At 40.2% G+C, this 24,600-nt stretch overlaps 1 protein-coding gene across 1 annotated transcript in view; it reads right to left on the bottom strand.

The window, feature by feature from the left end:
- Positions 1 to 666: 666 nt before the first annotated feature.
- RELN (reelin) overlaps positions 667 to 24,600 on the bottom strand; it is a 240,218-nt gene continuing 216,284 nt past the window's right edge. Inside the window, exons 51-65 of the mRNA XM_005423559.1 lie at positions 23,439 to 23,593; positions 22,417 to 22,631; positions 21,955 to 22,132; positions 20,737 to 20,912; positions 18,265 to 18,371; positions 17,605 to 17,847; positions 16,901 to 17,076; positions 15,271 to 15,344; positions 14,291 to 14,452; positions 13,367 to 13,524; positions 12,297 to 12,516; positions 11,103 to 11,300; positions 10,606 to 10,704; positions 5,628 to 5,633; positions 667 to 1,815 (exon numbers count right to left, since the gene is read on the bottom strand). Of these exons, the coding sequence (XP_005423616.1) occupies positions 1,719 to 1,815; positions 5,628 to 5,633; positions 10,606 to 10,704; positions 11,103 to 11,300; positions 12,297 to 12,516; positions 13,367 to 13,524; positions 14,291 to 14,452; positions 15,271 to 15,344; positions 16,901 to 17,076; positions 17,605 to 17,847; positions 18,265 to 18,371; positions 20,737 to 20,912; positions 21,955 to 22,132; positions 22,417 to 22,631; positions 23,439 to 23,593 (2,264 nt within the window). The 3' untranslated portion in view covers positions 667 to 1,718. The remainder of the gene's footprint in view (positions 1,816 to 5,627; positions 5,634 to 10,605; positions 10,705 to 11,102; positions 11,301 to 12,296; positions 12,517 to 13,366; positions 13,525 to 14,290; positions 14,453 to 15,270; positions 15,345 to 16,900; positions 17,077 to 17,604; positions 17,848 to 18,264; positions 18,372 to 20,736; positions 20,913 to 21,954; positions 22,133 to 22,416; positions 22,632 to 23,438; positions 23,594 to 24,600) is intronic.

Below are 24,600 nucleotides of genomic sequence, written 5' to 3'. Positions count from 1 at the left end.
AAGAAGGCTGTGGTGAGGTGGGCAGCAGTCTCTTCTCTCAAGCAGCAAAGTACAGGACAAGAGGAAATGGCCTCAGGTTGCACCAGGTGAGGTTTAGATCAGATATAATCAAAAGGTTCTTCACTGAAAGGGTTGTCAGGCGTGGCACAGGCTGCCCAGAGATGTGGCTGAGTCCTCATCCCTTCAGGTATTAGAAGGATGTGTAGATGTGGTGCTTAGGGACATGGTTTAGTGGTGGGCTTGGCAGTGCTGGGTTAACAGTTGGACTTGATGTTACAGGTCTTTTCCAACATTAATGGTTCATATGATTCTAAGAATTGCCAGCTTGGTCTGTTTAGAATGAGGTTCCTCATGTGCCACGCTCTTGTTCTCAGAGCTTGGGAACAGTGGTTTACATTTTTGGGTTTGCAGATAAAGTGAGAGTGTGTATTGCTCTGTGGTCCTGTTTCTTCATTGTGCCAGGACCTGTTCCAAGGACTGTGTTATGCCCATAGGTGCGATGGGGAGCTCTCTTAGTTTGTGTTACTTGCAAAGTGCTGTTAAGTGTGATGGGCTAAATATTAAAGATAACATTAATATTTACTTTAGAATCTAGGTATTTAGTGGAAGAATTTGGGTTATGATTTCATGTAAAGCCCACATGGCTTGAAAAGTCTAACATCAGAATTCTTTGTTGACATTATCTTTATTGAAGCATGGATCTTTAGCTTGGTTCACCATAAAGTGAAGCATTTGATTTATGATAATAGACAGTTTAGGGCTATAGGGGCATTATAACGTTGCTGGTGTAGATACAACTTTATCAGAAGATACAAACATGACCCGCAATAGAAACAAACACCAAAGAGAACACAATGAAACATTCACTGCTTACAAATCACTTCATTACTACAGACACCAAATGGCAGTTACTGTAAGTAAATCAGTTTCAGAGAACTGACTACATTTAGACAGGGAATTGGGAATTTCTGTTTGGGGCTTAATCCACAAATTCTTAGTAGAAAAAAGTTTAATGTCAAGCATTCTTTTTTTTTTTTTTATCCACAAAACAATGCTAACCAACAGACATATCAAAGAATAAGACCGAAGGATATCAACGCCTTTACAACTACTTTTGCAATTATCTTCTGGATTAGGTACTTAGATGATTTTTTAAAATACATTTTGTAAGAAGGTAAATAGCCCAAAAATCAGCAGCAAAAATATTACAACAACAAAACAAGTAAATACAGTGCCAATGTGTCATGTTGTAGAAGAGAATACGAAGAAGACAAACAATGATAACTTAATCATATAAAATGACACAGAGCTGAAATACAGTGCACTTAAATAACTATGTGACAAAGAATGTTAAATTCTGTACTTAGTATGTAGGTTTTTATAAACACAAAATCTGAAAAGTCTTTGTGCTTAAACTTTTTTTTCCTGTTAAACAGAATTAGTTGCTTACTTCCAATACTGCCACTGTAACGGATATTACAACAGATCACAATTTTCACAGACACATCAACATTAAAACATTTACCTATGAGAAAATAAGTCACTTCTCATTAGTTCACAGTGCGAAAAAGTGGTGTATACTCTGTCTTGAAAAAGGCTTTCAGTTATTCATCAAGCCAGTTGCAGAAAAGTCCTGATACCAGATGCAGTGCTAGATTTAAAGAATGGAAAGCAACACATCACATGTTGGGAGGAAAAAAAATAAATTTCTTGTTTCTTCATGGATATCGTCTAAGTGACCTTCGTCTTCTGTTGTAGAAATGCCTGAGCCCATGTTGCCGTGAAAAATTCATCATGTAATTTTGTTTGCGAGTGCTGTCAAAGGATGAAAGAAGAGAAGAGTGTCAGTTTCTTTTATATGTAGTGTAAATTCTTTTCTAGCAGTGAGCTAGTGGGACTGATTCTTCGTAGTCCTTGCACAACTTTTCAAGTCTGTGCAAACTGGTGTGAAGCACACTCTTTGTTTAACTGCAAAGGTACAAGGCAATTGAGAATCTGTCCCACTTGGCTTTCATTCACAGTAAGTCATCTTAGGGAAAGTTTAAGAACTTTCAGCTGATGGAAACTGGTGCTGCCTAGGGCCAGATTCACTACAACTTCATAACATTTCTCTATGGGGGTTTTATACTCCACTTATCCTTCTGTCTTTGATCATTAACTGCTTTATCTTGACAACAAAGGAAAGCTTTATCTTCTTTTACCTTATAGAAAGTGGAGTACAATACTTTTATTCAGATTAATATTTCCCTCCCCTATGCACCCTCTTCCAAAATGAAAGGAGGGTCTGGGAAATAAGCATCATCATGTCTGGCAGGAGACCAAGGAAGAGAGCCCAACTGCAGCTGAATTTAAGAAGGCACACTTGTTTGGAAGACCTACCTGGAGTACAAGGCCCATCCCACCTAATGTAGGTTTCTACTTCTCCCACTGAGGGAAGAAGGAACCATGAGAGGGCAGATCTGTGAAGACCTGCAGTCAACAAATCCCCCATTTGTGGGTTCAAGTAATGTTTTCACAAGTGAGTTTTGTCTGTGAGTAAGTGAATACTCATAATGTAGTAAGTCATACTTTCCTCTCTAGTGCATAAGCTAATTTTTAGTGAATATGGCCCTTAGGAAAAAGGAGTAATTGTATGCTTTGCAAAATACCTGATTCTCCACAACCAAAACCAACCTTTGCTGTAGTATGCTAATTTAACCTAAAAAATGTGTCTAACAAAATTATGCCCTTTTCATGAGTTAATCTTGAACACAATTGACTAAATTGATTAATAGTTGTCATGTCAAAATCAGGATTATAAACCTCTAAGTAAATCCATGTCATTTCCTGACTAGTTTTCCAGGGCTTTGCAATTTTAAATTTTTTTTTCCACTGGAATGTACATACAAGAATGAAATAAAGACCAGCTCCTGGTGACAATGAAAGAAAACATATGTACACTTGGCACAACTTTTGGCACTGTCACAGTAAGGTAGAGCTCTAGATCATCTGGCAGTTGAGAGAGGGGTTAATATTGGCTTATTCAAGTAAAAAGGAGAGGTCTGTGCTGATTTCTAAGTTTTGTGTGAGGGATTGATAGTGGTGAGTTTATGTAACTTTAATGCCACTTGGTAGCTCAAGTGCAAAGCAGGACTGAACATCAGTTTTCATTCTGGTCATTAAGTCCTCAGGGTGGAAGGTCACCCTGGCTCCAATGCCAGCTGTCTTACTGATGAAGGCAGGAGGGAAATTATGACCCCAAACCCACTCCTGAGAGTGGCTGCCATTGGTCACGAAGCTTGAAGAAGTTCCTAATTTTCCCTTGCCTTTAACTCCCATTGCCTGGAAAGTGGGTGGTTCCTCAGACAGAGGGCCTTCACGGCCACATCCCACCTCTCAGGAGAGCATGCTGAGCATGAGGTGAGGATAGAGCCCCTATCTGCTGGGAGAAGGCTGCTCTGCAGCCAAAACACACCAGATGGGCCTGGGAGAAAGCACAGCCCAACTCTGAGCAGCTTTGCTCTGGGTATATGGGACCAAACAGAGACTGCCAAAGTGTTTGGCTGAAAAAACTGCATTTCTGGACCTGGTTAAATTTAGGAGTGAGCTTGGTTTTGCTAGCCTCAGCTTGGATAAGACTTGGACAGATGGGGCACATGCTGTGCTGCAGTCCTTGTCCCAGGACCCTTTTCTGTCCAGTCTTTGGTCTGTCTATGTCCAGCAAAAGTTCAGCAGAAATGTTCAGGACTGGTTTTGGACACTGCTATGTGCACCTGGCCTCTATTTCAGTACAAATGACCAACCATTTTGTATCTGGCCTTAAAGGGATGATGAAAATGTTTAAAACAATGAACAAAGGAAAAAAAGGAAAAGAAAGACTTGAAAAAAAGGAACAAAGAAATGCTTACCTAGTAATGTAGGAGGGATCTACTTATTTTTTAATGAATATAATTTGTTCCATTGGAAGATGATCAAGGTGTTAGAAAGAAGCATGTATTCATGTCTTACACTGAACACCAGAGCAGTGCAATGTGTGAAAAATAAGAGAAGTCTAAATTCTCAGGAACTCAATGTGGTTTTTTTAACTTGCATTAATATAGTTCAAACTTGTCCTCACTGACATGAGATAGACTTTCCAACTACTGGTTGGATGCCACAGAAGAACCTTGGTGCCTGCTGTAGAAATACTATGATTTTCACTCTTCCCATGGGTAAATGTGTAAACCCTATACACTACAGTATTGAATCATATTGTACCACAAAATCAGAGTAGGTGTGGTTTTCACAATCTGTGGCAATTTGAAGACAGCTTTGTCAGTGTGTAATGGACTGGTCAGTGCCTGCTGAGCTTTCTGTCTTTTCTGTGCATTGACTGAACCATCAGTCAGTCAGAGAAGTTCAGATCCAAAGTAATTATCTGTGTATTACTGATGGAGCACAAAGCAAAAAAAAACAATTAGCAGGAGTGACTGCTGTATAAACTATTTGACAGTTTTGAGTGCACTACTGAAAAATAAACAGAAGATAACACTGCTTGAATTTATGTAGGAAACCCTAAAAAATGTTCCAAGGAAGTACCTGGAGTTGTGCTAGTTGGATGAAAGCAATATGCAGCCAATGTAGAAAAGCAAAAACAAAACTATCTAGGGCGTGTTCAAAAAATACCTACAATAAAGCAATTTATGAGAAGGAGTCCCTCTGGACTAAAGTCTCTTAGTGTTTAGTAGAGCATTATGTTTATTGCATGTTTCCTGAAGCACAATTTGAACTACAAGGCTGCAATTTTAAGTTTATGAAAATGGAACAAAGCCAAACTGAGTGAAAAATATGCAGTAAATACTAATGTCTTTCCTTATTTGTGTGTTTTTAATTGATGGGGCACAAAACAGGAACAAAATAGAAACAAAAATATTTGAATAACAAAATTAAACATGAAAAAAGGCTTAGAACACGGCAAAGGTATGTCCCTCAAGACTAGGGTTGGAGTAAATTTTGATGCTGAATTACAAATGCTTAGTTAGGCAGGTACTGTAATGGAAAAAGTCATGTGCTCTGACTGAGGGCTCATATCAACTGCAAATATTCTTTGGCTTTGGTGGAGTCAACACTTGAACCCTAAGCTCAGTAGCTATCCTGGTTACTGGTATCCATTAACCACAGCAGCACAAAGCAGCTGGGTTACATGAAATGAAAGCACTGCCTGGGGACTCTGGTTCTGTGTCCAAGGGGCAGGTTTGGCCATGGCAGATTGACTGGCATACACTGCCTGACTGTGGCTGCATCTCTGTGGTCATTTATTACAGAAAAAAGTGGGAATTGCCCCTTGGCTGCCCATACAGTGTTCTGGGGGCCCTCCATTGGTCTCACTGTACCCTATCTGAAGCAGATGGAGAAGTCCTATTGCAGCCTTGGTTAAATTCCCACTGCACATCATTCCCACTGGCACAATCTACTGAACAATTTCTGCCAAGTTTAACTTCCCCAGTGCTCACTGAGGAGGCAGTGCAGGATCAGGGCCCTCAAGAGCTATGTGGCACATCTCAGAGTATAAATGATTTCCCACTAACCCCTCATTGACAAAACTTTGTGAAAGAGCTGTAGCTGTAACAGAAACATACATTTAATACTGATTCAGGGAAAGTACTTACCTTATTCTAGTGTAAAACCAATGACAGCAAACAATGAAATACAACACAAGTTAGAAAATGCCTTTCAATGCATGCAGCACTGTGATTAGTCATAAAACCCTGATGAGGTTTAGAGGCAATATAGGACTTTTCGTCTCTTTTGAAAATAAAAATTGAACAAATTATTTCCTCAGCTTTCAAATCAATGTTTAGATTTTTATTTTCTATAAAATTCAGCATGCACTTTTTAGAAACATAATAGAAATGTAGTAGAAGCACAAACCGCATCATATTAAATTTGGCATAAATGTTGTGAATATTCAGATAGTCATCTAATGTTTGAACTACTTATGTTCTTTATCATAAATTTGTTGATACTTAATTTAAATGCATTTTTCAAATCTTTGCTTTTTACTAAAAAGAAGGAAGCTGATGAAAATGCTTTTCCACATGAACACTTCTTGTTAAATCTAGAATATACAATTTGTATTTAACTTCTTGTTAAATCTAGAATATACAATTTGTATTTAATTATTCCAAAATAAGGATAAACATTCTTTGCACCAAATGCAACATAACTTCTCGCTAAATCATTTGTGCCAAAAGTGTGAGAATATCTCAACAATGAAGAGCATGGAGTGATGGCTATGGAGGGATTCATTCTGTTATCTATCAGTTAACCATAAAATAGCAGGTGGGGATAACATTTTTTGCATTCCTTGCACAACTTATATTCCTTTGGATCACATTACAAGTTTTGGGGTAAAGAAAACAATATCAAACCCTTAGGGTTCATCTTATAACTATCTTTTATTTCTCAGTACCTTTGACTTTTAATTAAGTTAATGAGATGTCCCTAAGGGCCTGCCCTATTCACAAAGAAATGGCAATTGTGTAATGCACATGCAAGGAAGTGTGAGGGGTGTGTGCAGTGGGCAGGCTGAGAGCTGTGCTTCCAGAGAAAAACAATGTGCAAATGAAATGCAGAATTGGACATGGGCTCTTAGGGCAGAAGTACAGGGGCACAGAAAAGCACTCTTTCTTAAGCCTGGGATAAAATACTTTTTTATCCTAAGAAGAGCCACATGGAACACATGAGAATTGGGCCCAAAGCCTTCTTTACAAATGGAGAGAAAAAATGCTGCACTAATGAGGAATAATCAGCCCTGGATTATAAAAGGGACTGGACAACTTAACAACTTGCATCCTCTCTCCACCACAGGACAGATATTGACTGTTGTTAAGTTGGCAAGTTCAATTTAATATATAACATTGTCAACACAGGTATTTGTTTTCACCTGTTTAAAAGAGGTGCTCAATTTAAGTTCATTTGCAGCTGCATCACAATCTTAAAAATATTGCTTTTTATTGAGTGATTCAAAGAGTTCATTCAAAAGTGGAATGATTTGAAGTAAGATACAAAAGCATCCATCTTTGGCCTTTTTTATCACTACCAGGTATTTTTCATGCATGTATAATCTGCAGGTTGATCTTTTTCCCCACAGCAATTTTCTTGGGGGCAAAAAGGAATAAAAAAAAAAATGCATCCTGAAGGCATGTTTGCTGGTGAGAGGGTGGTGGCTCTTGAGTCAGAAATTGGTTGAATTGAACAGTGTCAGGACCCTGGCTGTGCTTCAGCTGAGCAGTATCTGCACTATGACTTGGCAGCTAGGCCTGGGACAGAACTGATTGCAAGCCTTTGGATTGCTGAGAAGAGTTGGGCCATGGAAGCAGATATTCACAGATATGCTCCTGGGGTGAGCACTCTATGGAGGAGCAGGGACATCCCCTGTTTTGGATGGGAAATAAAATCAAGAAAATCCTTATTTTCTTTGCCTTCCTACATGTCAGTTCTGCCTGCTGGAGGTACTTTCCCTGCTTGCCCTCTTACTGCAGCCCTTAGCCTGCTCAAGGAGAGCATGGCTCACTTGCCTGGGGGCTGAGGAAAAGCTGGCACAGCACCTAGCTGTGCACCTGGGGGTGCAGGCAGCCAGGCAACACATAGGCTGGGAAAATCAGATCTCTGTCACCCCACAGGGTAGTGAAGAAAACACAAGAAGAGATGTGTGGAAAGCCAGGAATTTATGTCCCAAACCACACCTCCTAGTGTGAGTTGGCTCCTTTCTCCAACACCTCACAGGCTGAGGCTTGCCTGTTACATCAACCTGGGTATACAGATCACAAACATGAAAATCTAGGACTGAAACCAGAGCCAGTGAGGATAATTTTGATGGTTCTGGAGAGGTGTATGGGGTGTCACCCAGGTGGGTGGTGGAATGCAGGGCTGTAAGAGGACTGAATACAGACTGTGTTGGACATGAACCATCAATGGGTTCTTATCTGGAGGTGTTCATGGCCTTCTGAGACCAGGCCAGAGTTCCAGCAGAAATTACTTCCAATTTAGAAGGCACAGGTATTTCCTAAAGTATCCCAGCTTTGGGATGAATAAGCCAGACAGAAGCATACTGACTCCCCAGTGACTCCCTATAGAATTAATGGGAAGAGGCAAACCCTGGTGAATGGCTCAAGCTCAGTCTGTGCCTCTCTGCAGCCCTGGGGTGGCTAATGCCCACAGAGCTCTCCCCTGGCAATCTTGGTGGGAAGGGAGAGCACCCAGAGGACTCTGCCTCCTCCCCTCTTGCTGCAGAGCTGCCTGGGAAGGGGGGGTTGTTCTTCCCAGAAGCAGGCAGTGCTTCTGTACCCTTCCTTGGAAAATGAAGGAATATTAAGAACGGAAGCCAAGTCCTATCCCTAGCACTCACAGTGTGATTCCTGGTAGCCCTGGTGTGTGCAGGATCATCTAGGGTGAGTACTAACAGATACTGATCCAGGCTCCCTGCTGATACCCTGAAGCACTTCATGGAGGTGACTGAGTGTCTTCATCATTTAACAGGTGAAGAAACTGAAGTGCTGGGAGTAAAGTGATCAGTGTGAGGTGACCAAGTGAAATAGCAGAGCTACAGAAAAACCCAGGTGAGAGTGTTTATTGATAAGGAAGTTGCAGGTTACTTGCAAATAAATTTGAGGAGGCCTAAAGAATCTTTTGATGAATTACAATGTGCAGATAGAACTTAAGCAAAACAGAGAATTTAAATGCAGCTGTCCGGTCTGAGCACATGCCAGTATAGGAACCAGATGCACCGTGGCATGGAATTCTGCCCTCCTGAGAGCAGCATGTCTCATGTGTTGTAGTTAGCAGGGACTGGAACTCTACATCTGGCCTTTGGGAAATAAGATGTCATGGCACTGTGTTTCACAGGACTTGGTAAGGGAGAAATCAGTCCAGTTTGGTCTTTCTCTCTGGATTGTACAAATGTCACTTGAACAGGGTGGAAATCCTCTGCCTCTAGCCTGATATTTAGGGCAATTTTCAGAAGCTCTTAAAGCTCTTTAACAGGACTAAAATAATAAAAGGGAGGAGGCCTGTGTGCCCACCTGGTTCCTTCTCTTGGCAAGGTGTGATTACTTGCTATGGCCATTCTAGTATAACATATCGCACATGACTTGTTGTTACCACTTAACTTGTGTGTTTAGTCTACAGACTGGCAGACCTCATTGTCAGAGAAGTTCTCCACATTTCAGCCTCAGAATAACTTTTTAAAGATCTGTTTTATTCCTACTTATGGCCCCTAATTCAGTGCTTGGATTGATCGGTAACATTCTACTTTATTTTTCCTCTTACATGGTTTTTTTCCATTCATTTTATTTTTAATTGCAAGGTAGAAAGACTTGTGAATATTTCAGAATGACCAGTTCCCCTTTCAGTGGTTTCCTAAACATGGTGACCTTCCTGCAGGCTCATACTCTTCCATATCTTTCCTGATGCAGCATCATACAGCCATTGATTGACTAAACCAGGAATTATATCCATCTCTCTCCTCTGTTCCTTCCAGTTTTAAGCTTAATGTTATGGAAGCAGAGCCCAGCAAGGTGTGTAAAAGCAGTGGAGGGTGTACAGTTACTCAGTGTTGGAACCAGTTTGGTGTGGGGTTGATATGAGTGCCATGCAAGCTGGTGCTTCTTGGTGGAAAGGAGAACAGGACTAACTAGCAATCAGACAATTCACTTTTCTACTGTTAAAAAACATTACTTGCAGTGCCTCTGCTAATTCAGAAACCTCATAGCTATAATTACACAGTCTGGAGGTTATCTAAGCCTAATTTCTCCATTGCTTGTTTTTAAATGGTTCAAGAAAAAGAATGTTTGAACCTATCTATGGAGCAGGCTCGCCTCTCTTTGCCAACCACTGCCAGCGATGAGTTCCTGCCCGGGAAGCCACTAGCACTTCACTTCTACTGGAACTAAATTGTTAGAGAAAAAGCAGGTCATCTCTTCGTGGTGCAACACAGGAAAAACGGGTTAGCTGCCAGCGAAACCCATCTCAAGAATGGGAGAATCAGGAGGGTGCAGACTTGGTAAAATCTTGACAAGGGGATGAATATAGAGCTCGGACCATAGGAACCTGATATAGTGAACCCTGTTTCTGAACAGTATCCTTCTTACTAAAAAAAGGAAATGAATAAGGCATTAGTTGCTAACACAAATTTTTAAGAGGCACAACAACATTACTTTGTGCAATGAACAATACAGAAGAATGGTTTTTTTATCTTTGAAAGGATATAGATCAGCCTTAAATGGCAGCACAGTGTTGAACAGGATATCCTTTCTTATGTCCCAGCACAATCATTTTTTAGTAGTCATTGCTGCATTACAGGACCACAGCAATACTTGGAGGTGATAAAGCCCCACTTTCCCTCCTGCATTTTTCCACGATTTTTTCCACACACCCCCCTGCTGTGACACTTACTTTGTGTCCATCTTAACTACTGACTGTTGCAGTCAGGCCAGAGCATCAGGAAAGATAGGATGTTAAAGGTTTCCCTTTGAGAAAGGATTCCCTGGGCCACAATGGTTCTTAATGAGCTTAATACTCATGTCATGCTGGAGAAAGTTCAGTGCTTTCTGAGGTGGGGTGGGATGAGGTGAGGCTGATACTCACAGGACGACTTCTACGTGGTCCAAAGCCCACTGATCATGACCTGTTCCGTTGTGACGGGGCTGCCACCAGCGCAGTAAGACTCCTTTCATTCGTGCCTCCCTGTCACACAAACACAAGAGCCTGTCAGAGCTCCAGACTATTGGTGCTCTGCATATCCCTACCTATCCCCCAGCAGGAACTGAGAGCAAAGTCAAATTGTTTCTGTGTCACTGAACATCAACACATTGTACATGTAAAACACTTAATAGTTAAAAATGCGCACAGTTAGGGAGGATTTTTTCTCCTTGCCTTCAAAACAAGTATTCTTTCTGTTTTTGTTTTAAGTGCATTAATAAACACTAGACTGGAATTTCTTAATCAACCTTCCTTTTAAGTCTTCTTCTTTGTTTACCCTCTTATCAACCTTTTTTTCTTCAACAGTGATGCAAAGATAGATTATTTTTTAGAAATTTCTAACTTGTGCACTTAGAGGTAATGAAACATGACTGGGTACTCACAAGGGAATGTTATAAGACACTCTTTGGGCTTGTATAAAGTCCTTTGGCTGATGCTGTGCAATTACTTGCCATGTAATTCCATTATTTACACTGTATTGGAGGAGCACTGCCTTATCTACAGTGTTAGGATCACTCAGATTGGTATTGCAACTGTCTGTTTGTGAAATACTTCCAATTTGCAAAACAAACATGATTTTGCTGTAAAACACAAAGAGAAAAAGTATTTTCAATATGCAAAATTATTCAAATGGGAACAATAGTATTTTTACGTTTATTGCAATTACCTTATCAAAACTTGTAGCATTTTCAAGAATCATTACTTTAACATGCAAAATAAACTGTTCTCACACCTTTAAAACACAGCTCCCCTTTCAAAATAATAGTTTACTATGTATAATATATTGTTGCAGGCAGGATCCAATTTTGCAATATATCTGCACAAAACTGAGATGGATAAAAATGCAAACATGTAAATGAGTGTATGAAAAGTTTAAAAAGGACAAATAAAGGTACAATATAAGAAAGCGCCTAAAAAAAATAGATATATTCTACCCAGGTGTTCAAGTAAGAAGAGAAGAGCCTGATTTATATCTGGCCCATTGGCCAATTCATCCTGTTTCTAATCTTGCTTTGGACAACTCAATATAAACCAGTCCTGAAAGCTGTCACTCTGCTAAGAGCCAGCACAGGCTGTTTACATTTGTTTTTCCATGGCCAAAGAGGCTTAATAGATGAAAAACCTACTCCTGTTCATTGCCAGGTGAATATAATTCTATTTGACAACTGAAATGAGAAAATGACCCTGTAATTACTAAATAACATCTTTAGTCATAACCATTGTGGAGGAACATACAAACATGGGATTTGTCTTATCAGATCAGGCACTGGTCCAGGCAGTCTGGTGTCCAGTCTGTGCCAGCAGCTTCATTGTCAGTGCTGGCTTACATAGACAGTGCTCTGTTGGGCATGATGAAAACATCTGACCTTTTCATCTGACATCCTCACTCTCCATCTCCCAAATCAAAATCACAAACCATTTTGCCAATCCTAATGTTTTCTGCCAGCCACATCTAACTGCATGGCACAGCCAGGTCAGTCCATCCTCATCTGTACTGGCCACATGGCTGCACCTACTTGTGAAGAGTTTCCTTTCTCATGAATTGTTAAAAGAGCTGTTTAGGCTCAAACTATTACCTTGCTCGGGTGAGATCCAGAGGCTTGGTCACAGCTTGTCTTACTTGACATCCGTTAAAGTAGAGTGAATCTCCATGGGCGTAGGGTGCCAGCTGTCCACATCCATTCCCTATCACTCCCCCCTGAATGGTTTCCCAGTTTATTTCAGTGACTCTTTCAGATTCAAAATTATCTTTAATATAACTTGGCAGATCATGGCTAAAAACAGAGCAGTCATCACCTAAAAATGACACAATGAAGTTGTAAAACATGCAAAAAATAGAAAGAATGGAGAAAATTGAGTTACAGGTCATTGTAATTCCTTTCAAGGTTGTGGCTCAATATACAGTGTGAAGACAACCTGAATATATTTCAGCACATCCATTAATAATGTGCACATTGATATACAGCAGTCATTTTTACAAAACTGAGGCTGTGAGTCTAATTTTTACAGCAGTATAACTTCAAGAACTGCAATACAATTTCTCCTGTTTTGCACTGATGCCAATAGGAGAAACTTCAAATTGTGTGTTGAAAGCAAAAATGTCTAAAAACTCGGAAGGGATCTGATCTTATACAGTTATGAGGCTCTCCTGGAAGACATTAAACACTGGCCCCACTCCCACAAAGCACTTAGAGCTTACCAAGGGCACTCAGGTACCATTAGGCATGTGCTTAGCTGCACTGAGGGCTTAGAGCAGAACACTCTGTCCTGATGGGGCACAGAGTCCCTTACAGATGCCAGTCACCAACATCTGGATCCCATTTGCACATCCTCTGGGATGCACCCTTGGAAGGAGTGTGGGGTGGAAGCCAAGTCTGGGTAATTAAGTAGCCATGTTCTGCCTTCAATGAGGGTTGGGTGGACTTTCCATACAGTGCCAAGTGGGAGAGACTGCTGGCTTAATATGGAAAGAGTAAGGAGGGGGAAAAGCTGTTATTTGGAGCCCCAACAAATTATTAATTTTGGATTTGTTACTCAGACATTCCAGTGATGAATTTGGACATGATACATCACTTTGTCTTTTTGTTTAATTTTGAGCTAGACCAGACTGTAATAGATTTACAGGAGAGAAATGAAGAAATGGAACCTTGGAATCCTTCGTCACAGATGCAGATGGCTCCGGTTGTGCAATACCCATGGCCACTGCAGAGCTTTGGGCATGCTTCCCCTATGTACACGTGATCGATTGCCCAGCTCTGCTTCTCCAGTTCTTCTCCCTTCTGAATCCACCTGAACTGGGTTGCACTGCAAATATCAATATCCAAACACTGTGTATCCAAACAATTGTGCATAGCAATTAAACACATCTGTACAGTGATGTTCTAATACACCAGCAGCAAATGTAACCAAAAATGTCATGTGAGGGGTCTGTGACGTCAATAACTGGAAAGACCCACCCTGCTACATCATTGGCAGTAGTGACTTCTATTAACAAAAAGCTTCCTGAAGAACATTAGTTATTGTATTGGCAGGGACCCTTGTGGCAGGGAGAAATGATGAATCTGGCTCCATGTTCTCAGAAGGCTAATTTATTACTTTATAATACTATATTATATTAAAGAGTACTATACTAAACTATACTGAAGAATACAGAAAGGATACTTACTGAATGCTAAAAAGATAATAATGAAAACTCGCGACTCTTTCCAGAGTCTCAACACAGCTTGGCCCTGATTGGCCAATAAGTCAAAACAACTCACACCAGAATCCAATGAAACAATCACCTGTGGGTAAACAACCTCCAAACACATTCCACATGTGAGCACAACACAGGAGAAGCACATGAGATAAGAATTGTTTTCCTTTTCTCTGAGGCTCCTCAGCTTCCCAGGAAAAAAATCCTGGGTGAAGGGATTTTTCAGACAATGTGAATGCCACAACTAGTAAAGTATCAAATTTAAATCCACAATAAGGAATCATTTTTAATTCACTAATTGTTCCTAGTAAGCCATGCCAGCAAGGCAGCTGTCCTTTTATAGGTCCACAGTGAGCTGACCTTTCATGAACCTACCTGGATGAGACATGGTCAGGCAGCTGGATAGTTATTCTTCTCCACATGGAACTGTTGACAGAGTTATAGATGGTAGCTTCATGGAATTGAAATGGGGAGCAGCCAATGCTATTAGATGAGGAAGGAAGGCAGTGTGTCTGGACAAGTTGCCATGAGTCTGTCCTGTAGGAAGCAAAAAAAAAAAAAAAAAGTGAAAAAATTTTAGAACAACTGAAAAAATAATGAAAGGGAAGCAGATTCTTCCTAAGGGTCATGACATTGCCTGTCTTACTAAAGAAATAAGAGATTTTCAGCAATAGTTTCCATGCTCTGGAGCCACAAATAAACAAGAGGGGAGAGGTCAAAGCACAGGTGCAGCCAGGGGGATGTTTGAGTGTTGTGGAGCCCTTGGTGGTGGTACTCCCAGCAGTGTGGTCCACACAGCTGCTCTAGGCTGCATGACAGAAGGATTTATTTAGGAGGCAGGTCCTTAGCCTTTTTTCCTACAGTGTTCATAAGAGCCCATATAGAATTTTCTACATTTTCAGCCACAGCTTTTTGAGCACAGAATATACCTTCATTTTTACAATTTATAACACGCTGCTATTGTACAGCTCATGAGGCAGTGTTATTGTTAGCTAGTTAGAGAACAATTTGGAGTTCAGTAACTCCCACTTCATGACAGCTTGGTCCTGTATCCTACTAGTTTCCTGCAAATGTGTTTTCCTGTGAGCACATTTTTAACAGGAACATGCTCGATGCCATGAATCTGTCAACATCTGGGATAAAATATAAAGAGAATTTATGGGAGTTATGTAGACAAATCCCAGTGCTTGCACATGGGCTTTGTTCAGATTCTGTTACAACATGAATAGCAAAGCATATTACAATAATTCATGTTACAAAATGAATAACAAAGCAAAGCTTTAATAAATAGAAGCTGTCTACATTTTTAATGTCATACTATTTTTTTCAGGTCTGTGTATTCTGCTGTCATTTACCTGGCATCCTTTGTATACTCCAGCATCACTGAGTGGAGGTCCCCACAAGAATTTGCCTCACAGCCAACCACGATCTATAGCACAAATAAAATCAACTGCTATAACAAGTCAGGTAGACATTTAAAGTGATATATAATCAAGTTATGTTCTCCTTTTTTTGTTTCTTTATTAGGTGTATGAGGGATTGTCAACTTAGAACTTGGGTAAAATCCATCAAAAGTGGATGGAAAACAAAAGACACAGTACTTCACATACTGTTTTTACTTCAAGAATTTTACTTCCTTGCTACTGTTATTTCCTAACAGAATCCTAACACTTCATTTCTAAAGTTCAAATTAAATATCTAAACAAACATTTTTTCTGAAACAAAATATATGATAGTTCCTCGGCATTTCCAAAAGTGAAGCACCTATGAAATTTAAAATTCACATGTGGACATAAACTTTAAATCAGTCCAATTTAGAAACAGAATTATTCTGAATATTTAAAACAATAGACATATTTGTTCCATATTACAGTAGAAAGATTACAGTATCCAGTGTACATTATAATGCTAAATTTCAAAACAAAACAGAAGCCATGCTAGAGCTGAGTTCTTAGTTTAGAAATAAAATCTTTGCTGTGAGTGGTGAAGAAAAATGGGGAGAAGGTCAGGAAAGAAAAACTTTGCAGTAAGAGTTTAGTAATATAAACTATTAAATGCTGATGGGTTATCCTAATTTTGGTCTTAAAATAGAGGAAAAAGATGATAGGCTGGGTAAAATAAGCATCTTGGAGGCAGTCTTGACATTCAGTAGTAAAAAACTTCAGAGACTCCTCTCATATATAATTTTTTTGGCATGCTGAGTGGGGAAGCAGTGCTTTAGGGATTATATTAGACAGTCAATATAAAATAGGCAGTGACATTGAGAAAAGGTGAAAATATTGAGCAGTGGAAGATGGTAAATTCTAGAACTATCTTGTTAAACAGAAGAGCAAGAAAAAAACCATAATAAGAAAATGGATTAGTATTTTGATAACCCTACTTTCATGTTAGTTCCTTGTTTAAGACAGGGTACTTGGGGAACGGCCAAGAACATTTCTGGAAAACAACTACTTGTTGCCTTTGGCCCTGGGTAGAATTCTACCTTAAATCAAATTAAAGTACTCAGAAATGTTTCTCTGATGGTTTAGGTAATTTGCCATGACATAAGGGAGTAGAAGGGGCACTTCTACTTGAATATACTTCCATTTTCCATATGATGCTCTTCTCCAGCCTTCTCCCTTACCTTTTCTGTTCCTTCACAAATTAGGGGAAAATAACTTATTCTGCATGGCATCTATTCTCACCTTAGAAAATAATTCCTACTGTATCTGATGATCCAGTCATTTCAGGAAAAAGGTATTAGACTTCCAATTCCTCTGACTAACCCCAACAGCATACAGTCAGAATATTTTGACATTTTAGATTCATGTAGCCTTTCTGGTTCTCATTACCTACACTTCATATTCTCCTTTAATTGCTAGTAAAAAGTCACTATTAATTATTCATCCAATTGAGCATCCTAGTTGGAAGAACAATAATTTCTGGAGACACATTAGATGAATTTTCATTGTGTTCTTTACTTTGGAGAGAGAGAACATTTCTTACTTTAAACTGCATCATGTATCCTGGCTGTATAATGAGCTCCCTGGAGGACAGGATGTTGTGTGTTTTATCCTTTTTCTTATTTGGCCAGTAGAGATGGAATGATGGATTTCCACAGAACCCTGCAGTTCTCACTGCATTAGGGTAAAAGCTCCAATTTTCTTCATGAGAGGTGCCTTCTATTAAGATGAGTTAAATAAAATTACTGCATTGTCTTGGTAAACATCAAGGCTTAGAAATGAATCCACAGAATCACTTGACAGAGTACTTTAGTGATACAGACACTACATTTATGCTATCTGTAATGACACACAGTGAGCTACAAAGAGAGAGACATAATAAAGACATTCATCGCCAGAGAGGCAATTATACCATTTAAATAACAGTAATTTAAAAAAATATGATGAGATAAATGCATAATACCAGAAATTTAAATGAAATTAGTTGGACTGAAATAAAAATTTTTATGTGTACAGACATGTGCACACATATACATGGGAATACACATGTGTATATATATATACACACATATATATATATTTACACACTTCTATTAATAGCATGAAGAATAGCATATAAACAGCATTAGTCTATGAAAAATGTGCAGAGTTAAAATAAAAGGAAATCTGCTTGCAAGCTGACAGGGCTCAGGTAAGACAAGAACAGATAACGCCAGACCACAGATGAGCTGTGGCAGCCTGTTTTACCATCATCAAAGGTGTCCACCAGCTGGCTGGGGTTGATCTCTGCTCCCCCAATGAGGATGTTGTCCAGAGCCCACTGAGCCCGCTCGGGGCCGGGCACCACAATGCCGCTGCTGAGGGTGAAGGGCTGCCACCAGCGCAGGCGCGTGGTGTTGGTCAGGGCGTGCTCGGGGAGCAGGATGTAGTCGTGCCTCACTGAGATGTACTTTTGGTAATCCATCTCATGGAGCAAAGTCCAGGATATCCCTAAAATGAAAAGATGCTAGTTTAGTGATACAAAACCAAGCATATGGGAGAATGTGCTAAAGGATTAAAGTAAGATAATAGGAAATAAAAAGTAATAGCTATGGTGTTCTGATAGAGCTTAACTTCTAAGGAGAGTTGGCAACTGTTACTCACTCCAAGAGTAATCTTGCAATTATAAAAAGGAATAATCAGCTTGGGTGGAAGCCACTGATTACTGAAATAAGGCAGGAAGATTATGGAAAACTTCTGAGCAATAGATGGAACTTTTAGATGGGGAAAAATCTTTAGATGGACAAAAATAACTTTGCAATTAAGAATTAGCTTTCTATTTTGGATCTCTGACAACTCGTCAGGTATTCATGGTGGATGGATACAGAACCAGACTGTAGCTCAGCTGTAAATACAGTATGTACTTGCCTCCATCAATGGAGTAGTCTAGCAGCACTCCTTCCTTTCTGCAAGTCGGTCTGTGGCATGTTGTCATGTTATTTTCACTCCCAATTCTCCCCCAGTACTGTAGAAACCTAAGAGTAAATGTATATGATCACATCTGTTAGACCTGCACAAATAGAGGTTGCTTTCTGTTAACAGACATGCTGAAATTGTCCAAATGCCAACATTTTAAAGCAAATAACACTGATGCACAAGTACTACAAAGGTTTTCATGGAAAAATTTTCATGGGAACCTCATGGAATTCAACTAAGAACTGCCCCTGGGAGTAACCCAGTGCAAATGTACCAGCCAGGGACAGACTGGATGGGAGCTGCTTTGCTTAGAGTTCCCTGAGAGTCCTGGTGGAATGGAAGCTCACCATGTGTTAAGGTGTCCTTGTATCAATGAAGGACAGAAAAAAAGTTGATAAACTGAGGCAAGGTTGGAACCAGAGCTCAGAGCCAGAGGTCATACACTGAAAAAATAGGAAGTTCAAATGAATTTAACAGGGAAAAAAAAATCATTCTGAGAGTAACTGAACACTAGTACAAGTGTTCCAGTACAGACAGACAGTAGGATCTCTGTTCTTGAAGGTTTATAAAGATCCAATGGGACAAAGTCCTGGGCAAACTGCCCTGAATTCCGTGTTACCTGGCTTTGAGCATGAGGTTGGACTAGAGACTCCCTGAGGCCCCTTCCTTCCTGTAATTCAGCAAAATTGCAAAATTTAAGAAGTCAGAGTGTGTGGGTTCATTAAAGCCATATGGTTAAGAGAAATAATGCTGAAGTTGTCTATGTCATGTTCTTAGCCTGTCTAAGCTGACAGAGTTCCATTGCTCTCCTGATAAATCATCCTTTCCAACAGCATAGAAATGGAATGGATCTTGTATGGGCACCCAGGAGAGAACAACCAGCAGAGGTTCTGCTCTGAACTCAGTGAGAGACACAGCTGGTGCCTCCAGGGGTGATACCCTGGTGACTGGTGTCTTGCCTCTTTGCAGGACAGAAGTTGCTGATTCCAGGACATTTCTGGACAAAGAAATGCTGCTGCTTCACCTGGACTTGTCAGACCCTTTCCACTATGCTGGGGTGAGCCTTCATCTCTGTGACTCATCTGAAAGCATCAGCACCTTGAGAATCATAACCCCAGTGCCCTGGGAATCATAATCTCCTCAGTGTCTATTTTGTTATGGTGAGGTTTCTCGGGGTCTCTCTGACTGTAGGTGTCCAGATAGCAAAGTCTTGCTAAGCTCCACCTGTCTGGGTCCCTCAGGCAGGCTCCCAGTCACAGGCAATCTTAGCAAGCAGCTCAGCTCTTAAGTGAGATCAGTTCTTTGGTGAATTCAGCTCTACAGTGATTTCAGCTCTCTGCTAGCTAAGTGCCTGGGCAGACACAGGAGAGAGAGGAGAAGGCTGTATGATGTTCCACAGAGGTGTCTTTATTGGCAGCTTCTGTGAAGGGTGACAGTGACAGCTCTTCTGCTGAACAGCGCAGAAATGGGGGTTTATGTAGGGTATAGGGGTTTTGGGAAACAGTCCAATAGTAAGGGTCAAGGCAAGTATGACCTATGGTCTTACAGAGAGATAACAAGGGTCCAAAGGCAGAAGATGGGCTTCTTAGGTCCAGTCATCATGACTAGGCATTTCCTATCTTAGGCAACTTGTTGGAATTCAGGACTTCCCTCTGTCTGTCCTGGACTGCCAAGACCCCTGCCAGGGGGCTCAGAAACCCTGGCACCAGAGCCCAAGACGCCTGTGGTTTTGATTATGATCCAGGGAGCAAATGACCAACCTTATATGAAGATCTGCAAGCCACAACAGTTTAAGTAGAATGATAGTGAATTTATCATGGGGGGAAAAATAGATTTTTGGGGTTTTTAGAATGGGGGCTCAGGGGACAAGATGGAGGAATCTGGGTATGTCCAGCCTTTCTCCTTCTTCTTCTGGGCCTCCATTTTCTGCTGTGACGTTGGCATTTTGAGATTGGTTTAGAGTAGAAGCTCACTGTCTAACATAGGTGATAGGTATTGGAAAGTCACTGTAAATACTGTACACGTAGTTTTTAGTATAAAAAGATAATGCTGCCCAGGGGCAGGCAGAGTGCCTCTGTCCTGCTGAGTGGACCTCGGCAGGACAGGAGAAAGAATTTTATAGATAAGAAACAATAAACAACCTTGAGACCAAGAACAGAAGAGTTCTGACTCCTTCTTTGACTGCCAGGCTGGGAAAAGAGGCTTTCTAACTTATCTCGGGGTCACTCTGACCAGCTAGGGACCCTGAGAGCAACTGACCACCAGGGAGGCCTTGCAGGCCCTGTGGCTGCTACAAGTGTCTGCCTCAGATAGAGCTGCTCCCGTGGTGGCCCAGGAATTCCCTGAGCTACCAGCTGTGCTGCCTGCTGCTTTGCCAGCGTATGACAGAGCTCCTGGTGACAACGACACGGAACCATGGCCTACTTTGCTCCCCGCAGGTCCAGATCTTGAGTGACAGCCTGCCTCACAGTTGCACCTCCAAAGTACAGGGTTGTGTCTTCTGCCAGAATTCCACACTCAGTACAGGTATTTCCACCTTCTAAGGACATCCACAAATCTGGTTTAATTTCCTCATTGTCAAAGCGCTCTTTCAGGAAGGTCTGTAAGTAAGGTATTTAACATGAAGCACAGGTAAGTAAAATTTCAAGTCTTTTTGACAACCACAGCTGGAACTGACCTAAACATGTTTGAAGGGCTCAAGAACACTGAATTTTTCTCAGGGTGACTGAGCATAATCACTTCTGGCTGAATATTTAGCTACTTGAACCGAATTGGCTAAATTTGAAAATATATTAGGGCTGGATTTTAACATACTTGGGAGGTAATGCAGCAAATCAAAACTGGCATGTGCAAATGAATGAACATGGGTTTGTGTGGCAAGGTTTTGATGGCAGAGGGGAACAGTAGGGGGCTTTTGTATGCATGGGAGAAAAAATATTCTATATCTTTCCTCAGCTAAACCAGAGATCCTGGCATTAAGGAGTTAGCAGCAAAACTCCCCTAAAATTGCTACCATTTTATCCCAAGTGTCCTTAATATGATGAATACGTTACTAAATAAAAATTGCAAACAGACAATGATATTTGCTCATGTAATTAGTATTTCAGATGAAAAACAGAAGGTTATAATAATTCAAATTACGTGACAACTGACAAGTTAGTTAGTTATTTTTAACTTTTAAATTAGCAATATCTAACTAGAGTCCACTTGATTGTTATTGGGTAACATGAGTAACAGCCAAACAGCCATGTGAGTTAATTTTCTAATTTTATGCCATTTTCCTTTATTCCCTACTTCAGTAAGCTCTTTCACAGTAAAAACAATCTTTCTATTTGGTTCAAATACAACCACATGTGCAAGGGTGATTTATATCCTATAATGATGATTAAAAGATGAACAATGAACTTTATCACAGCTTTTTCAGGCTAAGCGGCTTTTTCAAACATACAACAACAAACCCATTCTTGAATAATGCAGTAATAGTTTTGTTAAAAAACTGATGGAAGCACTGAAAATGGATTTGACTGTCTTCAGGCTGACAGGAATCAAAGCTAAATTTCCAGTGAGATCAATCTCTCCTCTCTCTCCTTCCCAGTCAAACACATGCCAAAATTAATTCTTTAAAAAATGCAATAAAATTACCTTCAGTGTCTGGGTCAGGTAGCAGTTTGGACCTGAATACCCAGGATCACAGATGCATTGCTCATTCAGGCAGTCTCCATGACCTCTACAGTTTTCCAGACAGCCAGGGCCCAGATAGAAATTATCAATGGCCCACTGCATATCTGAGTATTTCTGGTAGAACCGAAACCTCACCGGACTAGATTTAAAGGAATGAAGAAAACCAGACACAGGCATAAGACAACTTTGCTCAACTGAAAAAAGGTATTAAACACAATATAATCATGACTGTACTATCTTTTGAGCTTCCACAAGTAGTGGAGTTATCCATTGAAATGGATTTTTTAAGATATCCCTAATGTAATGAACATAAACACTGCTATTCTGAAATTACCTGGAAAGAAAATGAATGAACAGATGTCCTGTTGTGTTTCCAGGGTGGTACTCAACCCAAGACAAAATGAGTAACAAATTCATACTTACTTGCCCACAAGGCTTTCAGGCAGTGTGTAAGTTACTCTTTTCCATCCTTTTGTGGGAAAGAAGACAGATGGCTGTGAGACACTCCCAGAACATTTTGGATCGGCTGGTAAGCACTGAGGTACCAAGTAACTCCAGCTAACACCAAAGTCAGTGGAGTACTGCACATGGACCTGATTTTGTGCAAGTTTTTCTGAGGGTTTACATCCAACAGACACCTAATAGAGAAGAGACCATCAGTAATTAAGAATTAATTGTGGTGGGGGAGTTTAAAAACGTGTTTGAACCTGAAAACAGACTGCAGAATTTTGCTTGAAATGATGGCAGCAACAGTGCCTGTATGGTACCAATCACCTGCAGATCTCTTTGATATTCTCAAGACTGAGAACAGACACCATTTTGTTTTCTTCTAGATAGATCAGATTTCTGGATTTCCCCAGGTTGTGACACTTGTGCCTTAGACATTTGTTATGTGCCAATGCCACATCACAAATAAAGTCAATATTCCCTCCCACACAACTTGAGATTTGAATATTTCAGGGACGGCCACAGACTAAGGAGACCACCTTTATGGAGGGATGTGCAAAGGGTTCTTGCAATTTCCATATATTGCTGGGTTATTTCCTTAATTTAGGTAAAGGGATGTATGAAGGCCAGCTTGGGTGCAGGTTTGATGTGAGTCCATGACAACACAGGAGCAAAGCGAACTACTGTGGAACTGCTTTTCCCTCATCAGCAGGTGTAACAAAATAGGCACCTGGTAGATGTGCAATATCCTTATTACATTATGTCCACAGAACAGCAGTGCTGGAAGAGAAGAATGTGCCACATCTGAGAACAGCCTGTGGTATTAAAGCTGACCAACACAGAGTAAGTGAGAAAAATGAAGATGGCCTAATAACAACATTTTTCCCAGCAGGGAATGGCTCCTGTGTAGGCTTATACATCATCCTTCCTCCTGAAAGATCTACTTAGACCTGGAACAAAGTGTGGTTTTGAATAAGTTTACTGCAGACAGATTTTACCTTGAACTGCATAATCCAGCCTTCTGTAGGAGTCAGGTCATGGGTGACTGCATAGACCTCTCTGCCGTCATGGCTCCCGCAGATCATGACACCGTCAGGAGAATCACAAAATCTCTCAATTGAGCAATCATCATGGAATAACCAGTGTTCATTCACTTGAAAATAAATGGCAAGATCAGTAATATACAGTGACAATATAAATTAAACAGGGAGTAGTGTTAACCACAGAAGGTGATTCATAGCTTTATTTTTCAGCCTACATGAGATTTAGTATTGCTCCTGAGAATGTTAGTACCCCGTTGTTCCCATGTAAATATGTATTACATTTATCACATTTATTGCTGAAAGCACCGCTTACTTGAGTGAGTAAGTAAGTAAGTAAGCTTATAGCTTACTTGCTGAAAGCTTACTAATGAGCTTGCTCACTTAGACAAGCATTACAGCATTATTTTTTAATATTAAAGAGGTAAGGATCTGAGACTTACTTAAAATATGAACTTCTATTGCACAGGACATTTTGGGAAAGCCTTTTAATGGCTGTTGCCTACATGTCTACACAGAGTGTAGCCCAGCACTGGTAGCTGTTAAGCCTTATAAACATACAAAAATGCATCTTCTACAACATTTAGTTGTAGGGGAATAGAATATAGGTAAATAAAGATAGTATAGAATATAATCTTACCCCCTAAAGAGTTGCAGCTGGGTTAATTATTAAAGATTAGGAGCAGGCCTGATTTTAACAGGCCACACCTGTAGCCAATAAGAAGAGTGTTATAAAAGAGTGGATTGGTTGGCTGAGGGAAGAACTGGAGTCAGTTGGCTACTGTGAGGATAAGGAAGAGTCAGTGTCTAGAGGAGCTGCCTACAAGAAACATCAAGGAGGTATGAAACTCTAGCAATATGGAACCCTTGCAATGTAATAACAATAGAACTCTTACACTACAATGACAACATTTAGTTGTAAAATATAACTTAAATTCCTTAAAGAAAATTTTAAAAGTAAGTAAATAGGGAACAGCAGACACTCAGGATAAGAAATTTGCTTAGAATAACCAGTCACTTTTAAATTACTTTTTTTCCTTTTAAAATAAATTAACACTCTAAATAAACTCACGCAGTAAAAAAGCTGCATTACATCTTTTCATTTTGCTTTTTGCAAACA

The sequence above is a fragment of the Geospiza fortis genome, unplaced genomic scaffold (genome assembly GCF_000277835.1).
Source record: "Geospiza fortis unplaced genomic scaffold, GeoFor_1.0 scaffold424, whole genome shotgun sequence".
NCBI lineage: Eukaryota > Metazoa > Chordata > Aves > Passeriformes > Thraupidae > Geospiza > Geospiza fortis.
The sequence above is the reverse complement of the archived record's forward strand: the minus strand, read 5'-3'. Positions and strand labels throughout refer to the sequence as shown.